At 37.8% G+C, this 20,175-nt stretch overlaps 1 protein-coding gene across 2 annotated transcripts in view; it reads left to right on the top strand.

Moving 5' to 3' along the window:
* The window catches only part of LOC102909205 (E3 ubiquitin-protein ligase RING2-like), a 44,431-nt gene extending 41,916 nt beyond the window's left edge, over positions 1 to 2,515 (top strand). For both annotated transcript variants that reach the window (XM_016004102.3, XM_042269184.2), the window contains exons 4-5: positions 1,939 to 2,003; positions 2,391 to 2,515. In XM_016004102.3, coding sequence (XP_015859588.1) covers positions 1,939 to 1,964 — 26 coding nt within the window. In that variant the 3' untranslated portion in view covers positions 1,965 to 2,003; positions 2,391 to 2,515. The remainder of the gene's footprint in view (positions 1 to 1,938; positions 2,004 to 2,390) is intronic.
* Positions 2,516 to 20,175: the final 17,660 nt, after the last annotated feature.

Consider the following 20,175-nt stretch of genomic DNA (forward strand, 5'->3'; position numbering starts at 1 on the left):
CATGTTTTATAGCCTGTTTCATTAATATTGAAGATATATCAACATTTCTTTTATGGCTAGATATTAGATATGTTCAGTTTTCTTTCGGATCCAGACTTACTTACACTACTATAATCACATCTCTTGGTAAAATTGATCTCTAGGAGGAGAGTGCAGTAGTTCTGTACATTTTCTGTCCTTTAACAATGTAACTGAATTACATGTTTACACAAAACATGACTCTTTTTGGAGCATCCTTTTCTGAGGAATGTTCCATAATTTTCTTTTTCTTTTTTAACATACAACTATTTAGTGTGTGTTCTGGATGTATAATGTCATGGTGCTAGTGTGGGAGTCAGATGACAACTTGAGAGAGCAGGATTCTCTTCTACAAGGGACATACATAAATATAACAAAGGCAGTTTATAGTAAGTCCATAGTCAACATCAATTTAAATCGAGAGAAACTCAAAGCAATTCCACTAAAATCATCAGCAAGACAAAGTTGATCACTCTCTAGCTATTCAATATAATACTTGAAGTGTCTTAATTCAAAATAACAAATGTCACTGATAGAGTCTTTAAATTTCCCTCTGAATCTTCACAAGCCAGGCCTCCATCTTCTGCATTGCTTTTAACATTCTTATCTTCCAAGCCCCTAAAGAATAACCCACTGAACTCTTAACACTCAATGATTGTTCTAGTCCAAAGTTCCAAAGTCCTTCCACAATCCTCCCCAAAACATGATCAATTCTGTCAAAACAATACCCCACTATGCTGGAACCAATTTGTCTTAGTCATGATTTCTATTGTGACAAAACACCATGACTAAAAAGTAACTTGGGAAGGAAAGACTGTTTGGCTTACACTTCAACATTGCTGTTCATCTCTGAAGGAAGTCAAGACAGGAACTGAAACAAGGAAGAATCCTGGAGGCAGGAGCTGATGCAGAGGCCATGGAGGGGAGATTCTTACTGGCTTGCTTCTCATGGCTTTCTTCTCATGGCTTGTTCAGTTCTTCTTATAGAACCCAGGGATGGGGTCCGGGCTGAGCCTGGATACTCACCTCTGGTCCGGAAGGGAAGTCGGGGGCAGGATGGGAGCTGGGGGCTGGTCTCTCAGTCCCACAGCAGAATTCCCACTCAATGGGCCCACATCAATAAACTCAGCCTGATCCACCATTACCCGATGCCCTTAAAACCCATTCCCACACATATTCTCTAGACTTCTGCTTGAATTAGTAACTCCATTAAGCTCTTTAGTTGTATAGTGCTCCTTCTTGTGGACTATACTTTCTAGCTTTCCTCTAGGAGCCTGTTTTGCTTTGAGTCTGGTTATAGGTCTACAGGCAACTATTGATGATCCCTGAAAACATTTTCTTGCCTGGCAACTCCTTCAGAGAAGTCACTGTTAGGTTAGCAGACAATAAAGATTAATTTCCTGAGTCAAAGGCAGAAAAGGCATTATTGTATTATTTCTACTGAGGGTGGAGAAACTACTTCCTCAGGTGAGACAACCCCTTGAGAATTTGATGGTTGAAAGTTCTTAGCTTCCTGAAAGTTTAATTGACGAATCTTTTTGTATTGTAATACAAACTCAGAAACACTGCTGATGTTTATTATAGCAGTGCTGCTTGAACTTTATAAATAGTTGTAACAGATATGAAAACACCAGCCCATTTTGTATTTTTGCATTATTTATGAATAAGAACTATAGAAACTATGCACATGTATAAACTAGTTTCATGCATTGTGGTTAACTGTTCTAATTCTAATATATTTACCTTTTTAAATATAATTAATGCTACATAATCAGAATGGCATTTTATTTTATTTTGCTTGAATTTATAGCTCTGATACATGGAAGTCTTTTTCATATCCTAGAGTATGTCCACCTTGAACAAGTCCCTTGTGCCTACATTGTGTGGTTTTAATCTCTGTCACCATATTTTGTTTTTCAGGTGAACTTAAAAAACCAAGAATTTAAAGCCAGTGAAGACCTTGTGTGGTAATTTACCATTCTTGGGTGAGAAACATTCAATGTTTTCTAAACTTTAAGATTGCTTTATTGATGACTTTTTCAAGTTTCATTAGAATATAATGAGATATATTCCCTTCACTTTTATTCCAATACACAGTAGTATAATGGTTAATTTTATGTCGTTTTGAAGTTTTTCCTGGCTATTGGAATTATCTGCTTTCCTGCAGTCTCTCCCTTATCGCTATGATATACTTCAATCTGAAATGGTGCTTGAAACATAATGAGTATAAACAGTTTCCTCAGCTGGAAGCTGTTTTGGGAGGTTGTGAAACCTTAAAGAGGTGGGAATAGATCAGCAGAGATGGGGCTTTAGGGGTCCACAATGAAGGCTATTTGTCTGCCTAACTTGTTATCTACCTCTTTTCTTCATAGGTAACACCATGTAACCAGCGGCCGCTGCCTCTGCCCATCAATATGGACAAGTCTCTAGCCATTATACTTTACTCATGATGATGGGCCATATAAGTCTGAAATGAAAATAAATTCGTTCTCCCTTAGATTGTTTCTCTGTATTTTTTCAGAAAGATAAGTAGTTGTTATAATATGTGAAAATGTGTTTTATCCTAAAGTTAATTATTTTAAAATACTTTTCTCACAATATGCATGGCACAGTAATACCTGAATATATTTTTCTTGTTTGTTTTGCTTTTGTATTTAATTGTATATCAATAACCTCTTTCAGTCTTGCTAGTTTAGTCTAGCTTAAGCTGCCAAGGGGAACAGTTTTGCAATGAGAGGTCAGAAACTCCATTGCAATTCTGAAGCCATGGGTACATGATATGAGTTTTGTAAAGAACAGCTTAGCCCATGGATTACATGGTAAGATGGTTTTATTTGTGTCTTGTGAAATTATCTCCTTTTACTTTTCACAGAAACTTTAATCCTCTATTTTTCATTGAAAATAGATTCTTCTCTCATACAATACATCCCAACTACAGTTTCTCGTCCCTCCACTCCTAGGTCCCCTCTCCCACCTTCCCTCTCTCCCAGGTCCCTCTCTGTTTCCTTTCCAGAAAAGTGTGGTGATATTGTGTTTCCCAAAATATTGTGCACCCTAATAAACTTATCTGGGGTCAGAGAACAGAACGGCCACTAGATACAGAGGCTAGAAAATGGTGGCACTCACACCTTTAATCCTAGCATTCCAGAGGCAGAGATCTACCTGGATCTCTGTGTGTTCAAGGATACAGCCAACTATGGTGCCTTTAATCCCAGAAAGTGAGCCTTTAATCCCAGGGAGTGATGGCAGAAAGCAGAAAGGTATGTAAGTCCTGAAGACCAGGAACTATAAGCATTTGGCTGGTTAAGCTTTTAAGCTTCTAGCAGCAGTTCAGCTGAGATCCATTCAGATGAGGACTCAGAGGCTTCCAGTCTGAGGAAACAGGATCAACCAAGGAACTGGCAAGGTGAGGAAGCTTTGGCTTGTTCTGCTTCTGTGATCTTCCAGCATTCACCCCAATAACTGGCCTCAGGTTTGATTTTATTAATAAGGTTCTTAAATATCCATGTTACAGAAAAGAGCAGATATCCAAGAGAAAACAGCCAGAAAGGACAAAATAAGATATCATACAACAAGGCAAAAGTCATATCAAGGCAACTCAGTAGGAGGAAATGAATCTCAAAAACAAGCAAAATCAGAGATACATTGGTTCCCACTGTTAGGAGTCTCACAAAAATACGAAATTGACACCATAACATATACACAGAGGACCTGGTTCAGACCAATGTAGGCCCTGTGCTTGCTATTTCAGTCTCTGTGAGCATATATGAACATTGCTTAGTTGATTCAGTGGACCGTGTTTTCTTAGTGTTCTCCATTCCCTCTGACTCCTACAGTCTTTCCTCCCTATCTTCCATGGGTTTTCCTGTTCTCCAAGGGGCTGGGCAGGATAGAGACCTCCAACCTAGACTCTCTCTCCTCATAATATCTGGCTGTGGGTCTCTGCACCTGCTTCCATCAGCTGCTAGAGGAAGTCTCTCTGATGAGGGCTAGACAAGGCACTGATCTATGAGTATAGTGTAATATCATTAAGAATCATTTCAGCCAGGCGATGGTGGCGCACGCCTTTAATCCCAGCACTCGGGAGGCAGAGCCAGGCGGATCGCTGTGAGTTCGAGGCCAGCCTGGCCTACCAAGTGAGCTCCAAAAAAGGCGCAAAGCTACACAGAGAAACCCTGTCTTCAAAAAAAAAAATCTTAAAAAAAAGAATCATTTCATATGTATATTGTGAAAAACATATTTGCCAGTCAGGTTTGGTTCTAAACTAGGTCTCTGGACTATCCATTCTATGATTTCTGGCCATTCAAACAGTGTAAGGCATGGGCTCCCTCTTGTGGGATGAGCCTCAAGTTAAGCCAAATATTAATTGGCTGTTGCTGGAGGGCTTCTCTCCAGGTTCCACCAAGCCCCACAGTCCCACAACCCTCATATAAAATAATCACTCAGATGCTTATATTACTTATAAACTGTATGGCTGTGGCAGGCTTCTTGATAACTGTTCTTATATCTTAAATTAACCCATTTCTATAAATCTATACCTTGCCATATGGCCCGTGACTTACCGGCGTCTTTACATGTTGCTTGTCCTGGCAGTGGCTGCAGTGTCTCTCCCTCCTTCTTCCTGTTTCCTCAATTCTCCTCTCTCCTTGTCCTGCCTATACTTCCTGTCTGGTCACTAGCCATCAGTGTTTCATTTATATGGAGCGATATCCACAGCAGTTGGCCACTCTCACAAGTTCTGTGCCAGCAATGCCCCAGTGCATCTTACAGGCAGAACAAATTGTAGATGGAGGGTTTTGTGTATGAGTTTGTTTCCAGGTGTTGTAGAATATTATTTTAAGATGTGTTACATTTGTTTATGCTTTGGAAAATTGGCTTTAATGATGCATAGATGTTTTGTATTCCTTTATGTTGCATTCATTTAACTCTGTAAAGCTGTGTTACTGTGCTTCTCTAAAACACCTGATGGTCTAATAAAGAGCTGATCGGCCAATAGTGAGGCAGGAGAAAGTATAGTCAGGGCTGGCAGACAAAAAGAATAAATAGGAGAAATCTGGAAGGAAAAAAAACAAGAGAAGGAGAGGAAGATTCTAGGGGCCAGCTGCCCAGCTACACAACCAGCAACAGAGTAAGAAAGATATACAGAAATAGAAAAAGGTAAGAGCCCAGAGACAAAAGGTAGACAGGCTAATTTAGTTTCAGAAAAGCTGGCAAGAAACAAGCCAAGCTAAGGCTGGGCATTTATAATTAAGAATAAGCTTCCTGCTTGGTCCTGCCTCAACTTGATATGCCAGATTTTGTTGACTCCCCATGGGAGGCCTTACCATTTCTGAAGAGCAGATTGGGGTGGGATGGGGGGAAGATGGGAGAGTGAGTAAGAGGAGGGGAGGGAGGGAGAACTCTGGTTGGTATGTAAAATGAAAAAAAACCATTTAAATAAAAAAATAAAAAAAAAGAATAAGCCTCCATGTGTGATTTATTTGGGAGCTGGTGTCAGGACCCCTCCCCCAAAAGTAAAAGCAACAACAACATCCACATTTATCTTTTCTTTTTCTTTTTTTTTTTTTTTTTGGTTTTTCGATACAGGGTTTCTCTATGTAGCTTTGCACCTTTCCTGAACCTCACTTGGTAGCCCAGGCTGGCCTCAAACTCACAGAGATCTGCCTGACTCTGCTTCCCGAGTGTTGGGATTAAAAGCATACGCCACCATCTCCTGGCTATGTTTATCTTTTCATAGGTTACAGAGTACCTTCTCATGACAAAGACTAGAATGCAGGGGTGAACGTTCCAAGTCCATACCAGCTCAACATCTGTACATTCAATAAACTGAATGGATGTTGTCCTCCTCAGTAATAGGACTCTGCTTGGGTCAGTTTTCAGAGGGCAACCTTCTGTCCTAGTATTAGACTGGGTTGTTTAGAGATATCCATGGGAATTCCTTGGCCAACAATTCAAACAGATGTAACCTAGTCCCACAACTGGAAGCCTTGCCTTGCTACAAAAGATGACTAGTTCACACTCTGTCCTCAATTACTAGGAGTCCTCACTTGGATCACTCTCATAGACTCCAAGAAGTTTTCAGTGCACTAGGTTTCCACACCACCACCTCCCAAATGCCCCCCAATTCCAGCTGTCTGTCCCTGCACTCATTCACTCCATACCCCCCATACCTGATTCCTCCTTCTCCTTTCACCACATGTCCCAAGTACACCCTTAGAAAGTATTCTGTTTTCCATTCCCAGAGAATATTATTCTTCTCCCCCTATAGCCCTCCTCTTTACCTAACCTCTCTGGGTCTGTGGATTGTAGCTTAATTATCACTTACTTAACAGCTAATATCCACCTATAAGGAAAAACATACCATATTTGTCTTTGCCTGTCTGAGTTACTGTAGCATGAATTGCTAGTCTTATTAAATAAAAAACATGGAGCCAGATATAGGGGTGAAAACCTGAGAGATCAGGGAAATAGGGAGAGCCACAGATAACCTCACCTCACCAACGATGAAACTTCCAAAGAGAGCTACTTCCTGTCTATCCACCCCTATATACCTTTCTGTTCTGTTCTCTCATTTGCTCTCTCAACCCAACTATATCACCTCCTCTTTCTGCCAAGTTCTGTCACTTCCTGTCTGTCTATACAGACTTCCATACCTTTACAGTGGGTGCTGGGATTAAAGGTATGTGTCACCATGCCTGGCTCTGTTCCCCAGTTTGGCCTTGAACTCACAGAGATCTATACAGATCCCTGCCTGCCAAGTGATAGGATTAAAGGTGTGTTCTACCATTGCCTGACTTCTATATAGTGGCTAGCTTTTTCCTATGATCTCCAGGCAAGTTTTATTGGGGAGCCTAATACATCACCACAAGTTACCTCACTCAGGATGATTTTTTTCTAGTTCTATCCATTTGTCTGCAAATTTCATGATGGCATATTTTTAACCACTGAGTAACACTTCACTGCATAAATATACCACAGTTTCTTTAATCGCTCTGTGGTTGAGAGACATCTAGGTTGTCTCCAGTTTCTGGCTATCATGAATAAAGCTACAATGAACATGGTTGATCAAACATGCTTGTGGTAAGAACCTTCGAGTATATACCAGGGGGTGGTATAGTTGGGTCTTGAGGTAGATTGATTCCTAGTTTTCTGAGGAACTGATATATTGATTTATATAGTGGCTGTACAAGTTTGCACTCCCCCCAGCAGTGAAGTGCTCCTTGCTCCACATCCTTGCCAGCATGAGCTGTCACTTGTGTTATTGACATTAGCCATTCTGACAGGTATAAGATGAAATCTCAAAGTAGTTTTGAATCACATTTTCCTGATGGCCAAGAACACTGAACATTTCATTAAATGTTTCTCAGCCAATTGAGATTCCTCTACTGAGAATACTCTGTTTAGATCTGTACACCATTTTTAATTGAATTATTTGGATTTTTTATAGTTTCTTGAGTTCTTTATGTCTTTGATTAGTAGACCTCTATCAGATGAGGAGTTGTTAAGGATAGTTTCCCATTCCATAGGCTGTCTCTTTGCCTGATGGACAGTGTCCTTTGCCCTACAGAAGCTTTTCAGTTTTGTGAGGTCTCATGTATTAATTTCTGATTCTAGTGCATGCAAAATTGGTGTTCTGCTCAGCAAGTTGCCTCTTGTGCCAATGCATTCATGGCTATTCCCCACTTTCTCTTCTATCAGGCTCAATGTGTCTGTTTTTTCTTTTTCTTCCTTTCTTTTTTTTTTTTTTTTGGTTTTTCAAGACAGGGTATCTCTGTGTAGATTTGGTGCCTATCCTGGATCTCACTCTGTAGACCAGAATGGCCTCAAATTCACAGAGATCTGCCTAGCTCTACCTTCAGAGTCCTGGGATTAAAGGTATGTGCCACTACCACCCGGCAATGTGTCTGGTTTTATATTGAGGTCTTTGATCCACTTGGACTTGAGTTTTGGGCAGGGTGATAGATATTTATCTATTTGCATCTACATGCAGCCATTTGATTAACCTGTATCTTGTGGTGGTATTGTATTCCCCAAAATATTGTGCACTCTAATAAACTTATCTGGGGTCAGAGACAGAACAACCACAATATTAAACATAGAGGTTAGGCAGTGGTAGCACACGCCTTTAATCCTAGCATTCCAGAGACAGAGATCTACCGGGATCCTTGTGTGTTCAAGGATACAGCCAAGCATTGTGACTCACGCCTCTAATCCCAGAAAGTGAGCCTTTATTCACAGGGAGTGATGGCAGAAAGCAGAAAGGTATGTAAGGCATGAAGACCAGAAACTAGAAGCTTTTAGCTGGTTAATCATTTAGGCTTTGAGCAGCATAGTTCAGCTAAGATCCATTTGGATAAGGACTCAGAGGCTTCCAGTCTGAGGAAACAGGATCAGCTGAGGAAATGGCAAGATGAGGTAGCTGTGGCTTATTCTGTTTCTTTGATTTTCCGGCATTCACCCCAATACCTGGCTTCAGGTTTGTTTTTATTAATAAGACCCTTTAAGATTAATGCTACAGTGTCTTTTTTATTATGGAATAAATGAGGTTATTGATATTGAGAGATATCAATGAACAATGTTAATTCCTATTATTTTGTTGTTCACGGTGGTAGTGGTGATTTTGTGTGTGTGTGTGTGTGCTTCACTTGTTTTTGTTTTTCTAATTTAAGATTATTTACTGTGTTTTCGTGTGTGTGGTTACTCTCCTTGGCTTGGATGTTTTCTTCTAGCACCATTTGTATGGCTAGATTTGTAGATATTGCTTATATTTGACTTTATCATAGAATATCTTATTTTGTCCATTTATGGTAACTATAGTAATCTATGCTAACATCTGTGGTCTCTTATATTCTGCAGCACATCTATCCATGCCCTTCTAGCTTTTAGAATCTCAACTGGGAAGTCAGGTATAATTCTAATAGGTCTGCCTTTATATGTTACTTGGGTTTTTCCCTTCCTACTTTAATATTCTTTCTTTGTTCTGTATGTTTAGTATTTTGATACTATTTGGAAAGGAGACTTTCTTTCCTGGTCCAATCTATTTGGTGTCCTATAAGCTTCTTGTACCATTATAGGCCATCTCCTTTTATAGGTTAGGAAAATTTTCTTCTACAATTTTGTTGAAAATATTTTCTGGCCCTTCTCCTTCCTCTATTTCTATTATATATAGGGTTGGTTTTTCATGGTGTCCCAGATTTCCTCAATGTTTTTTATCAGCAATTTTATAGATTTAACATTTTCTTTGAGCAATGTATCCATTTCTTCTGTGGTTTAGTCAATGTCTGAGATTCTTCCTTCCATCTTTTGTATTCTGTTGGTGAAGATTTCCTCTGTAGTTCTTTTTGGCATTCTTAAAGTTTTCATTTGCAGGATTCCTTCAATTTGTGTTTTCTTTATTGCTTCTATTTCCAGTTTCATGTCTTGGAAAGTTTTATTTCCTTCAATTGTTTGGTTTTGTTGTTGTTGTTGTTGTTGTTGTTGTTGTTTTGGCTTTCTTTGAGGGATTTATTCATTTTCTCCAATTGTTTGTGTTTCCCTGCATTTCTTTGATAGATTTATTCATTTCCTCATTTATGGAATGCTATCACCTTCATATAGTTAGCCTTTTCTTGTGCTTCAGCTATGTTGGAATATATAGAACCTATTATGGTAGGCTAGGCTCTGGTGATGACAATTTGTGCTGGCTATTATTATGTTCTTATGTTGGCTTCTAGGAATCTGGATTTGAGGTGATTATACGTCTAGGTGCTGATTTCTGGGTTTGTCCTGTCTGGGTGGGAGTTTTGTTCCTTGATTTCTGTTTCCTCGGTGGATTTTCATAAAGTATGTTGGCTGTGTGTTGCCTGTTTTACTGGCCTGCTCAGCTGATGTGTTCACAGGGGAATGCTTGTTGTTGCTATAGTCTTGGGTAACAGGAGGTCAGGAGGAGATGATCTGAGGGAGCCATGGGAGTCATGGGCTGGGGTGGGGAGAGAAGCTGCCCCTGATGTTCCTTTGCAGAGCTAAGGGAGACCCTGATAATTGATTCTGAGTTAACAGAGAGTATGATGATAGTCTGTGGGCAGCCTACTTGGTCTTTTGGCAGACATAGCCTGTGGTTGAGCAGAAGGTGTCCACTCAATTTGAGAGCTGGAATATAGCAATGAGGCAGGAAGGGAAAGGCAGGAGGGATGGTCTGTAAGATCCACAGGAGGCTTGCATGAGGGGCAGGGGAGCTGCAGCTGGTGTTCTGTTGCAGAGCTAGGGGTAACCCTGAGAATTGGGTCTGGGGTAAGAGAGAATAGGAAAGGTTAATGGGCAGCCTACCTTGTCTTTTGGCAAGTGTTGCCTGTCCAATCCTTTATTTTCAGTAGTTGCTCTTAGACACTTGTCATTCCAGTATTACTCTTTCCACACTATTCCGTCATCAGAATAAATTTTAAATGCTCATATAAATTCACTATTCAATCATTGTGCTTATATTTACTATCATCATCAAGACACATGCTGGCATAGAACCTGTAGTTATCATCGATTACTTTTTCATTATGAATTCATACCCTCTAAAATTTTAAAATGCTGGCAGTTATGCCCACATGGACAAATGTTCAGAACCATGTTAGATTGACCTGACATCTATATCTTATTCTAGTTTTTCCCTTTTCTGTAGTCTTTAGATTAATTTTTTCTTGAATTTTAAATATTCCAAAAGAGTTATTCCCTACATTAATTTATTTCTACCATTCTCTCTCATGGCATAAGGGTTTGACTTACATCTTCAATTCTGAATATATTTCATTTAAGTTTAATCTGGCAGTTTATCTCTTTCTCAGATACAAAGAAAAGCATCTAGTAGACAGCTTCCCTCCAGGTAGAATTCAAGTTGCACAGTCTAACTAAGGAGTTTTAAAATATTCTTTTTGTTTGTTTGTTTGTTTGTTTGTTTGTTTGTTTGTTTGTTTTTTGAGACAGGGCTTTACTGTGTAGCCCTGGCTGTACTGGAACTCACTCTATAGGTCAGGCTGGCCTCAAACTGGGAGATTTGACTGCCTCTGCCTTCCAAGTGCTGGGATTAAAGGCATGTGCCACTGCTGCCTGTCTAAAATATTCTTAATAAGCTGTTTAGTGAGGGAAGTTTTCTTTGGATAGGAAACCCTGTTATAGAAGACACAGGGTGTTTATTTCTTTTTTGGAAGTTGATAACTATATATAGATGTTTATCCTTTTAAAATAGGACTGTGTTTTTTGTTCTAGAGAATTATAGTATTTATTACTTCTTTGTGTAAATTTAATATCTTAGTCAGGTCCCTTCTCGGAATATGTGACTATTTGCTTGGAATTTTTATTGAGTCCAGAATCTTCCTGAAAATTCTCAGTTTTCCTAGTATCCTTCATGTACACACTGACTAAAACAGATAAGACAAATTACACAGCTTTGCATGAAACATATCCTTGTATTTTCACAGGATGTTACAAATATCCTTGAGTTTTGAAACTTTCAATTTATTATGTCTATTTATTGGTGTTACTCATTTTTCATCATGGGCTGTTAATTTTTTTTCTTCTCTCTTTCATTGTAAAGCTAATGATCAGATTTTTAGCAGTCTCCCATATTTGCTTTCATGCAATGATTGCATGAAAGTATCAATATTAACATAGGGAAGAAGTCAGTGTGCGTGGGAAGCCTGGAAGCCCTTCTTTCCCTAGGCTTTATCTAATGACGGGAGCACAGGAAGCAGGAGAAACTCCAGGTCCTGTAAAGGGCTAAAAACACCTTCTGACCAGATGCTTTGGGTGCTTGAGCTAGCTCACTTACATTTCTAAAGTGTTTTTCTTAACAAGATGTCCATATTTCTAACCGTGTGTCTCTTTGGGATCATTTGCCCTCTGAACTAAGACATCAATGTTAAAAGACATGAGTTGTTTTTTTTTTTTTTCCATCTCCCTGCTCCTGGAAATTGCCAAAAATTTCTGCTTGCCTGTACTGTTCATTTTCTCCCAAATGCTAAAAAATATTGTCCTAGAACCTCTATCTGAGTCCTTTCAGAAATTCTTTGGGTAATGACACCAAAAACTCAAAAAGGGTACCTTGGTGTCTCTAATTAACATGTGGCAATCAAAGAAAGAGTTTGAGGAAGTTGTCCCATTGAAGAAAAAAAAAATCATTGACAAATTTGCTGGGAGCAACTGCTGAGATCAGACTTAAAACTAAGAAGACAGTCATCTGAAGATCCACCAGCCTTACACACCAGGATTCAGGTCCATGAATCCTCTTGGTGTGTAAACCACATTTTGTGGGTAAGTCACTTTCTTCCCTTTCCTCCAACACTCTGCCATCTGCAGACAAAACCACAAGCAAAATTTCAGACTTGTGGCTGTGAATTTTCTTCACTTATGAATTCTTTTTACCTATTCTAGCTCTATACCCATGATTTTGCATCCACCTTTTCCTGGTCCAATTATGCAGCTCATCTACCAGGTCTTTTGTGCCTAGCATAGGCCAAATTTCTGCTGCACTGGCCCAATCTAAAGAAGGCTAGATTATCACATCAGTCTAACATCCTAAGAAACATACATGGCCATGTCAAACTACTTAAACAGAAACCTCATGAATGGATAAAGCTGCATGTCTCCTGTCAAACCCACTAGACCTATAGAAGGTTTCTCTAATAAGAACTACCTTGATGAACCCCCAGGGCACTGAATTATCAAAGAATTTAAAGAAGACATAGACACTTCATTCAACTCCAAGAGAATTAAAATAAACCATTGAATAATTCCAGGAAAATACACAACTGAATGAAATAATTAAAATAATTCAGAATTTGAAAGTTAAATTCAATAAAGACATAGAAGCATTGAAGGGAACACAAGCTGAAATAAAGATGGAGTTGAAAACCTCAAGATCCCAACTCAGCAGAAAGCCTTACAAGTTGAATGAATCAAGCAGAAGATAGACTATCAGTGCTTGAAGATAAAGTAGAGGATCTCAAGAAAATAAACAAATAAGTGAAAGTATTTTTAAGTACAGGACAGAAATATAAAAAAAATGTGTGACACCATCAATATACCAAAATTTTTAAAATATAGTAATAGAAGAAGTAGAAGAATCTCAGATTACTGGCATAGACCAGGTATTTAACAATATCATAAAAGAAAACTTTCCCAACCTAAGGAAATATGTACATATATAGATAGAAGAAGAATACAGAATGCTAACTAGAAAAGACCCCAAAAAATCAACAAAGAGCAGTAAAATTAATCTTCCATAGGGAAGAGCACACCAATTGCTTATTCAGTAACAAATGGTCAACCCTGCAAACATATCTACACATAACATTATATTATATAAGAATAACATTATATTATATAACAATTAATGACAAAAATGATAATGAGTTTGAAGAAATAGAGGAGGGCTATATGGAAGAATTTGGGGGATAAAAGAGGAATAGGGAAGTGATGTAATTATAATCTCTAAAAATGAAATAATTAAAACAAAGAAATACCCCACTGCATATGAGGGATTTTGTAGTTAGCTTGACTCCTTAGCATGTGTTGGGTAAGAGACTGTAAGGGAGATAATTCAGTCCTTGACCCTTAGAATGCAGCGGCTCTTCAGACATCGGATTTTTGATGCATCGTGTTTTGTAAATAATTTGTGCCTCTTTTTTTTAAAAAAAAATGAAACTCAAAAACCTAATTATACAGAGTAAAGAAAAATCATTGAAAAGTGTAAGAAGAAAAAACTCACATTACTTATAAAGGAAAACCCATCAGAATAATGCATAAGTTTTCAATTGAAAATCTGAAAGCCAGAAAACCCTGGAGTAATACATTCCCAAGTACTAAAAGACCATAGCCAATGTCCTAGATTACAGTACCAAACAAAACTGCCATTGCTGAAGCATAAAGATAAATTTTCCAAGATACAAAGATACTGAAAGAATTCTTGTCCATCAAAGCAGTCCTACAGAGACTACTGAACAAAATATTTGGACTGAATAGCCTAGTTCCTGAGCTCAGTCCATGAATCCTCTTTGTAAGCATAAGCAAGAGCCCTTCAGAAAAAAAGATGTATAATTACTAAAACACAAAGTACATCTAAGAACACATAAATCCCTGTAGCTAGAGTTTTTTTCTCCAGCTCCCACCAAGGCCCACAGTCCCACAGCCCACTTATAAAATGCTTATATTACTTATAAACTGTATGGCCATGGCAGGCTACTTGTTAACTATTCTTATATCTTAAATTAACCCATTTCTATTAGTCTGTAATTTGCCACGTAGCTCGTGGTTTACAGGGATCTTAACATGTTGCTTCTCATCATGGCGGCTGGCAGCTCTCTCTGCCTCAGCCTTCCTTTTCCCAGAATTCTCCTCTCTCCTTGTCCTGCCTATACTTCCTGCCTGGCTACTGGCCTATCAGTATTTTATTTATAGAGAACGATATTCACAGCAAACCCTCCAAAACAACAAATTGCTGCAAACCACACACAATTTCACTGATCATTAAATGTACTGGCCTCAACTCTCCAATCAAAAGACACATGCTACCTAAATGGGTTAAGAAAAAAAAATCCATCTATCTGTTTTTTAAACTAAACTAAGCTTGAAAGATAGGCAGGATCTTAAACTGAAAGGATAGAATTCCAATTAAATCGGATCAAGAAACAAACAGGCATTGTCACCCTAATATCTGATAAAATAGACTTCAAACCAAAATTGATCTGAAAAGAAAAGAAGAGCATTACATTCTAATCAAGGGGTTAATTAGGAAATTATCATTATACTAAATATATATGCACCTGTAATTCAAATCTTAAAATGTTTTATTAGTAAAAACAAACAAACAAACCCTGAGCCAGATATTGGAGTGAAAGCTGAAGGATCAGAGGAGTAGAACAAGCCACAGCCAACACCTTTCCAATTCCTGAGCCAAACCTGTTTCCACAAATCCTCAGACTGAAAGCCTCTGAGTCCTCACCTCTGAGAGTCTCATATGAACTGCTCCTTAGTTCCTGTCTCCTCACACCTTATATATGGTTCTCTGCCCAGCCATGTCACTTCCTGGGATTAAAGGCATGTGTGGTTTCTAAGCAAAGGTATGAGATCTTAAGTGCTGGGATTAAAGGCATGTGTCACCACTGCCTGACTCTGTTCCTAGTATGACCTTGAACTCACAGAAATCCATATGGATCTTTACCTCCCAAATGATAGAATTAATTCTGTGCCACCACTGTCTGGCCTCTATGTCTAATCTAGTGGCTGGCTCTGTCCTCTGCTCCCCAGATAAGTTCATTGAATTACACAATATATTGGGGTACACGATATATCACCACATGCACCAAACTCTGGGGCATGCACTTTCATAAAAATCATACTAATGGTATTAAAGACACATATTAACACAAACCCAATAAGAGTAGGTGACTTCATGTTTTTATTAAGGTTACTATTTCTAGGATGAAACACCATGACCAAAAGCAAGTTGGAGAGGAAAGAGTTTCTCTGGCTTACCATTCCACTTTAGAGACCATCATCAAAGGTAGTCAGGACAGCACCTCAAACAGCGCAGGAACCTGGTGGCAGGAGCTGATGCACAGACCACACAGGAGAGCTGATTATTGGTTTGCTCCTCATGGCTTGCTCATGGCTGCTTCCTTATAGAACTCAGGACCATTATACCACCACAGTAGATCAGGCTCTCTCACATCACCCACTAATTAAGAAAACGCCATAACAGATTTGCTTACAGATCAGCCTTATGGAGGAATTTTCTTAGTTGAGGATCCTCCCCTCAGATGATCCAGTCTGCAGCTCAGCTCAGACCCAAGTAAACACACAAAGGCTTATATGAATTAAAACTATTTGGCCATTAGCTCAGGCCTACCACTGACTAGCTCTTACACTTAAACTCAGCACATTTCTGTTAATCTATATGTCACCACATGTTCCATGGCTTTACATGTGTGCCATTACATGCTGCTCCCTGGACAGCGTACTGGCATCTCCTGACTCAGCCTTCCTCTTCCCAGAATTCTTCTTGTCTGCTTAAACTGACTAAATTTCCTTCCTAATTACTGGCTAATCAGTGTTTTATTAAACCAGTGTACAAAAGCACTATCCCACAGTAGACTTTTGCTTGTGTCAAGCTGACAATTTGACATAAAACTATCCAGTGTACTTCAACACCTCACTTTTTTCAATTGATAGGTCATCTTGTCCAAAAATAAACAGATAAGCAGAATTAAAAACTGTAGACTAATATCCTTGATGAACTATTAATGACTAAAAATTGGTCTCAGCACTTAGCCTGGTCTACATACCAAGATCTAGCACAGCCAAGGTGACAAAGAGAGATCTTGTCTCAAAAATCAAAAATTAAGAAAAACACAAAAACAAACTAAATATTCAGTTGCCAGGTACATTACTATAAAACTTCAGTCCATTTCGAAAGCTAGAAAAGTGTGGGAAGAATATTAAATCAAAGAGTATGATTCACTGTAATAAACCTGTTACTCGGGAACTTGAAGAAAGCATGTGAAGCCAGGAGAATAAACACTTGGAAAATTCTTTGGGCCCCCATATAAAAGGAAGGCAACAGATTCTGGGAGCAAACTGCAGAGAAAAAAGATATGGGATGAAATAGATGTTCAGACCATGGGGCAGTCTGCAAGCTGCTTAGTGAGCTTCAAGGTTGCAGTTTTCAGGAGTCACCAATGTTGGGATGGGATTTCTGGTGATGTAGCTTCTTTTAAGTTATTCATGTTCCTTATAAGTAACCCTTCATCCATATTCCTACTAGAAAGCCCAATAAAAAAATTTATTGGTTCACCAAATTGGACATTGGTACAAAGGTTAACTTTTGGGGGTGAGTAGACTGTGTGTGTGTGTGTGTGTGTGTGTGTGTGTGTGTGTGTGTGTGTGTGTGTGTTGTCTTCCTGGGAAGTCTGCTACACATAAGTCAATAAATATAATAAATAATATAAAATGAATTATAGATGAAAATCACTTGCTTATCTTAATATATGAGGATGGGAAACTTTCACAAAATCCAACATGCTTTCATGATTAAAGTCCTAGAGATAGTAGGATGGGAGGAAACAGACCTCAATATAATAAAGACTATAAATGACAAACCAACCATTTACATAACCCTAAATGGAGAAAAACTCAAAAAAAATCCCATTAAATCATAAATGAGACAAGGCTGACAACTATCCACACTCCTTTTCAATATGGCGCTGGAATAATAAGGCAAGTGAAGAAATTATAGGGCTAGAAATAGGAAAAGAATATTGTAAAATCATCACTATTTGCAGATTATATAGTATCATGCATAAGAGATCCCAAACATTCTGACAGAAAACTTCTAGGAACAATCAATTTCTCCAAAGCCACAGGGCACAAAATCAGCATACAAAAATGAATAATCTTTCTATATAGCAACAGCAAAAATAAATGCTAAGAGATCTTGAGTACACTCCTATTTACAATAGCACCAAAGACAATAAAAATTTGTAATAAATGTAGTCAAGGAGGTGAATTATTTCTACAATGAAAATTTCAAAACTTTAAAGCTCTGAAGATAGAAAAGGTACTAGAAAATAGAAAGACATCTCATGGTTATGAATTGGTAGAATAAATATTGTGAAAATGACCATCCTACTGAAAGAAATTTATAGATTCATTGCAATTCCAAACAGAATACTCACAACATATTTCACATAAATATGAAATAATCCTAAAATTCATATGGAACTAGAAGTCTGCAGAGGGCCAATCCTGAGTAAAAGAAAAAATACTGGAGAGATTACTATTCCAGACTTGAGGAAATATTATAGGAATTTAGTAATAAAAACAATATTGTACTGACACAAAAACAGACATGTAGATCAATGGGATATAACATAAGACCCAAGTATGAGTACTCATACAGCCATCTGATATTTGACAAAGAAAAAAAAACCCTCATATTGGAGGAAAATCTGCATCTTCAACAAATAAAAATTGGAGAATGAAATCAGAGCTGTATTTATCAACCTGCTCAAAAATTAGATCTAAGTTGATCATAGACCTCATTTTGAACACTGAAACTCTACAACTATTAGAAGAAAATATAGGCAGTGTTCTATAATGTATATGTATAGGAAGGAATTTCCTAAATAGGATCCCATTGGCCAATAAATCAAGGCCTATAATTGACAACTGGCACCTCAAACACTTGAAAGCTTCTATAAAGCTAAGGAAATAATCAAGTAAAGAAAGGAAGCCACAGAATGTGAGAAAATCTTTGCCAGTCATTCATTTGACAGAGGATGAAGATCTAAACTATACTTTAAAAAAGAGTCAAGGCAACATCATCCCAATTAAAAAATGGGTTAATTTAAGATAAAAGAGCCAGCTAGCAAGAAGCTGAAGCTTCAGGTCATACAGTTTGCAATTAATTTTAAGCCACTATGTAATTATTTTATAAGCAGCTGTGGGACCACCGGGCCAGATGGGACTACAGAAACATGGCACCAAGTGTCTGGGTGGGACAGGAGAAACTTGTGGCTACAGGTCCCTTTTAGGTAGAAACTATTTTCGTAGTTGGCTTAAAAGCAGTTACAGAAGTCTGACTGTCTATCACTATTCTTCTCCCCCAAGAGACGTTTGAGATCAGAGCTCTTAGAGGGAAATTGAACTAAAGCAGCATGATTGATATATGGAAGAAGCCAATATGCAGAGGAAGACTGGAAGCCCTTCCTTACCCAGGCTTACTATAAGGAACAGCGTGTGCATCAAAACAAAACAAAAACAAAAACAAACAACTACCTTCTGCAAAATACAAATTGGAGATGGATGGAGTATTAAGATCCTATAAATAGTTATATACGACAGAGTATGATGCTTTTTGGGCTCCTTTCTCAGCTAACTAGCTCATTTCCATTCTTGGGAGCACTTTTCCTATCTTAATGAGCTATTTCTATTTATCATGGGTCCCTATTGCAATCTTTGCCCTGGGGTGCATTAACATTTTACTGAGTTCTGCTAGCTTGCAATAAAATGTTAACACATCTTTGCTCTGAGATACAAAATCCTGGCATTATGTACTCTGAATTTAGATCTCTGGCTCAAGACTTAGCATGTTTTTCCTGACACTTCAGGCTTTTTCAATGTTTCTCTGCCCCTGATGAGTAACTTGAAAAGCATGACTTTTTTTCTGTCTCCCTGTCTGGCAGCTGCCAGGATTTTCAGCTTGCCTGAACTGTTCATTTTATTTTGAACTCCAATAAATTTGTCCTGAGAGTCTTTGGTATGGTTTGAAATTCCTTTATTAATGAGACTAAGAAACCAAAAGAAAGGAAACACTCTTTTCCTAATCATGCTAGCAGAATGTGTTTTGAGATTTAGACAACTTTATATCTAAAAATGGTTCCACAAATCACTGAAAGCATATATGTATACAATTAGTTTATCCTCTTTAAACTTCAGTGAATTAATCTGGAATACAAACAAATATACTGAGTCTAACAATCATATTTTGTAATTAAAAATATAAGAAATATTATGTGAAACTACATACACAATTGTAAAATAGTAAATTAATGAAATTACATCTTCATACTTACTATTACATACAATACCAATCCTCTAAATTTGTGATGAATTTGAATAAGACAAAAACTAACCAATAAAGCCCTAGGCAAACAACTATCAATGGTGTGTGCTCAATAATTTTTAGCAAATAATAATATGATAATTATTTTATTTAAATATTTCAGGGACTAAATTAAGGTCCTAATATACAATATTTTATCTTTTATTTGAAAATGTCCATCATGTTAGACTTCCATTTTCTTAGAGCTTCCATTTTCTTAAGTGTTATTAATATATGGACAATTACTTCCCTCAGTGATTGTTATCAGGACTTAATAGATAGACCATTGTGTATCATATAGCTCAGTAGACACATAATACAAGTTATTTGAGTCAAAAATCTCAATTTTACATAGAACCTTTTGCTGAGTCATCAAGTGACTTCTATTATCTGAAATATACTCCAATACCTCAATATACATTTCCCATTCAGTTTATAGTTTCAGGTGCTGGAATTTCCATAACTTAAGTTCATGGAGTTGACTTTATTTTGCAATATTTTCACTAATAAATGAAATGGCATTGTTCATTTTC

Source organism: Peromyscus maniculatus, chromosome X, assembly GCF_049852395.1.
Source record: "Peromyscus maniculatus bairdii isolate BWxNUB_F1_BW_parent chromosome X, HU_Pman_BW_mat_3.1, whole genome shotgun sequence".
Classification (NCBI taxonomy): domain Eukaryota; kingdom Metazoa; phylum Chordata; class Mammalia; order Rodentia; family Cricetidae; genus Peromyscus; species Peromyscus maniculatus.